Source organism: Propithecus coquereli, unplaced genomic scaffold (assembly GCF_000956105.1).
Source record: "Propithecus coquereli isolate 6110/MARCELLA unplaced genomic scaffold, Pcoq_1.0 Scaffold37, whole genome shotgun sequence".
NCBI lineage: Eukaryota > Metazoa > Chordata > Mammalia > Primates > Indriidae > Propithecus > Propithecus coquereli.
Window position 1 is genome coordinate 6494871 of NW_012149396.1, and position 3428 is coordinate 6498298.

The 3428-nt window shown below is 54.6% G+C and overlaps 1 protein-coding gene across 1 annotated transcript in view; it reads left to right on the top strand.

Moving 5' to 3' along the window:
* The first annotated feature begins 1 nt into the window (after nt 1).
* The window catches only part of ST8SIA3 (ST8 alpha-N-acetyl-neuraminide alpha-2,8-sialyltransferase 3), a 13395-nt gene continuing 9968 nt past the window's right edge, over nt 2-3428 (top strand). The window contains exons 1-2 of the mRNA XM_012651742.1: nt 2-899; nt 2196-2318. Of these exons, the coding sequence (XP_012507196.1) occupies nt 721-899; nt 2196-2318 (302 nt within the window). The 5' untranslated portion in view covers nt 2-720. The remainder of the gene's footprint in view (nt 900-2195; nt 2319-3428) is intronic.

Sequence of the window (3428 nt, forward strand, 5' to 3'; positions counted from 1 at the left end):
CGGGCGGAGCCTCAATGATGAGGGGAGAAGCTTGTAAACACCTGCCTTCCCAAAACCACTCTCCTTGCGTCTCCGAGAAGCACCCAGCTGTTGTTTATCCTCCTCCAGGGACAGAAAATCCGATTGTTTATCTCCCTATTCCGTGATGTTATAAAGAATGGTCCATTAAACTAAGTTTGGGCGTCTGTCTCCCCACAGCCACCTCCTGGCTGGCACCCTCCTCCGGGGAGGCCGTGGGCGTGGGCTGCAGCCTCCCAGCGTCCGTCCCCTCCCTCCGCCGCCTCCCCTCTCCCCCCCTCCCCCGGTTATTTGGGAGATTAGAGTTCATTAATTAAATCCTGTGCTTAGATCGAACTGTAACATTATTCCAATCACATTTATCTTGCAGGCGGCGGCGGAGATGGCAGCCTCGCTGGAAACGCGCGGGGGAGCCTGAGGCGGCCGCCGGAGACGCACGACACGGCGCGCTCCCTCGCCAGCCACGCCGCGCACGGCCCCTCCATCTTCCCGCTCAGCCTCCTGCCCCGCTCGCCCCTGCCTCGGGGGTCCCCTGCCAGGCTCCTGCCCGCCCCCACCCGCAGCCCTCGGCGGCTGCCCTGCCCGGGTCCCCTCCTCCGCCGCACACGCTCACGCGCGCGCGAACACACTCACGCGCCAGCGAGCTGCTGGCCGCTCGATGGATCGATTTCCCCGCTTCCCCTGATCCCAGCCCAGCTCGGGATGAGAAATTGCAAAATGGCCCGGGTCGCCAGTGTGCTGGGGCTGGTCATGCTCAGCGTCGCCCTGCTGATTTTATCGCTCATCAGCTACGTGTCCCTGAAAAAGGAGAACATCTTCACCACTCCCAAGTACGCCAGCCCGGGGGCGCCCCGAATGTACATGTTCCACGCGGGATTCCGGTGAGTGCGGGCCTCCGGGCGCCCTCGGGAATCTGGCTCACGGTGTGTTTGGGGAGGGTGCGGGGGGTGTTTTGGCCTCTTCGAGGCACTTAGGGCGAGATCACTGCGTGGTCCTTCCACCTCGCTCTCTGCTTCTCCCTCCCCTCCCCTTTAATTTTTAACCCAAAGCCCATACCAGCCGTTATCCTAATCGATGTGATTGCTTTGCTCGTTTTCTTCCTCGGCATCCCTTCCCCCGTGTCAAAAATGGGGGGGGGGGCTTAAGGCGGAGGATGGTGGAGGGAAGGGCAGCGTGTGCATTGGGGAGGGGGCGGTGAACCGAGAGGTGGACAGGCGCGAGGCGGGCGCCCTCCCCGTGCCCTGTCCGCAGACCCCGCGGGCCGAGCTCCGTGCGGGGCAGTTTAATGGCGGAGGCGCCGGGCTCCCCTCGCACCCGCCTCCTCTCCGCCCCCACCCTCCATCGAATGATGCGCGGGTCTCTTCGCTTGAAGCCCCGGGGGCGTTCTCCCTAGACCCTTTCCCCCGCCGCCCTCCCCCTTTCCGGGATTTCTGCAATCCCCCCGCCCCTGCGGGCAGCGAGCCTCCCAGGGGCCGCCTCCGCTCGCCCAGGTCGAAGTCATCGCCGGGCGCAGCTCTGCACCGCTCGGCGCGGCTCCCCGAGAGCCCCCGCCCTACCTGTGACCCAGGGAGCTCTCCCGGCGGGGCCTCCTGATGGGCAGGTGGCAACTACAAACTGCAACCTGTGGTCCAAGCCGGGCCGGGGATGCGGGACCTAGAGAAGCCCTGCCTGGGCGGAGGAGGGGAGCTGGCCGGGGTCCCTAGGAATAGGCAGGAGTGAAATCGGGCTTAGGCGCGGGAAGGAAGAGGTTAAGGCAGGAGCCACCGCCGGCCTTCCCCTGGGTCTCCAGCTTCCTCAGCCCTTTCTCCAAAAATCAATCCTCTGGGCGGCGGGGGCGGCGCGGGGCGGTCCCGCGGCGACGCGGCCGCTGTCCGCGGTGCTGACTCGGGTCCTCCCGCGCGGCGGCTCGGCGGCGGCTCCCACCCTGCTCGCCGCAGGACGGCCATTTTATGGTCTCTCCCGCACCCGGAGGGCCGGACAATGGAGACGGGCCTCCCTGTTTTCCTTCTTTCTCCCGCGAGTGCGTGGGGGCAGAGGGCGGATCAAAGGAGAAGGGGCTGCGGGACGGAACGGAGCCAGCGCGCGTCAGGCGCCCCCGGCCCCGGCTGGACTTTAATGGCTACCTCGGCTCCCGAGCTGAGGCCAGCACGTTTGTCTGTACCCATGCTCCTCTCCAGGTCACAGTTTGCGCTGAAGTTTCTAGACCCGTCCTTTGTGCCCATTACGAATTCTCTCACCCAGGAACTCCAAGAGAAACCTTCCAAGTGGACATTTAATCGGACAGCGTTTTTGCATCAAAGGTAGGATAGGAGGAAAAGGTCCAAAAGGTGCTTTTGAATTCTGGAGCTCAAACAAAACAAAACAGAACAAAACAAAACACAAAAAAATCCCCAACAACAAAAATCTATCCTCCCTACCCTCACCATCAGGTGTATTTGCATTGTTTTCTTGACTTGACTGTACAAAGCAAGGATCAGTAACCCTCTCGTATGTATGTAGTGCCCTCCCCTAAGAAGGAAACATCAAGAGGACCGATATGAATAGGCAAAAAAAGATATTTTCAATAACCTCCCTGACTCGGGCTTGATTGAGCACCGTGTTTTACAATTAACAAGACTGGCTAATACTACTAAAGCTATCTATTTTTAAAAAAGAAAAGCTAATTGCAAAAAGACCACCCAATGCATTTTCATTCTCCCACTGAAAAAATTTGAAAAATAAAATAAAATGGTGTTGTTTCACTGAAACACACACAAAATACCATAATCCATCTCAATCAAATTACTAGTGAAAATGTTGGCCCAAATATATGTAAGTATCAAAGTATGATTTTGTTTTGGTTTGGCCTGTTTGTTTTCATTAAGCTTTTACAGCTTTTAACTTACTGCAAAGCTATCTAACCTCATTCTTACTAGTTGTAGCAGCTTTATTTTATACATGAAGGAGGGTATTTTTGTTTTGTATTGTTTTTTAGGTGGGGGAAGAAGGATAAGATTTGTTCAGATTGATTTATTCTACTCAGTTATTCTGGTCTACTCTTAGCAAACCCAATTAAATCATTACTCCTTCCTTCCTAGTGGGATTATTCTGCTGCTAAATGGGATGTGAGCCATCTAGTGTATTCATTAGAGGTGTGAATACTTATTTTACAAACCACTCTATTTAGGGAGTTGTGCTTTGGTCATAGCATTTCTAGTTATTGCTCTCTCGCTCTTTTAATTTTAATCTACTGGTAGAATTAAAAAAAATTCAGTGGGTATCCGTGGTATTGAGAAAATATTGTTTACTTGAAAAGTTGACATACAGTCATATGATTATGATTAAAGTTTTTAAAACATTTATGTTTAATTAGAAATTAGTTTATGAAAATCAATCTGTTCTAAAACCCTAGAAGTACTTTTTAAAATTTT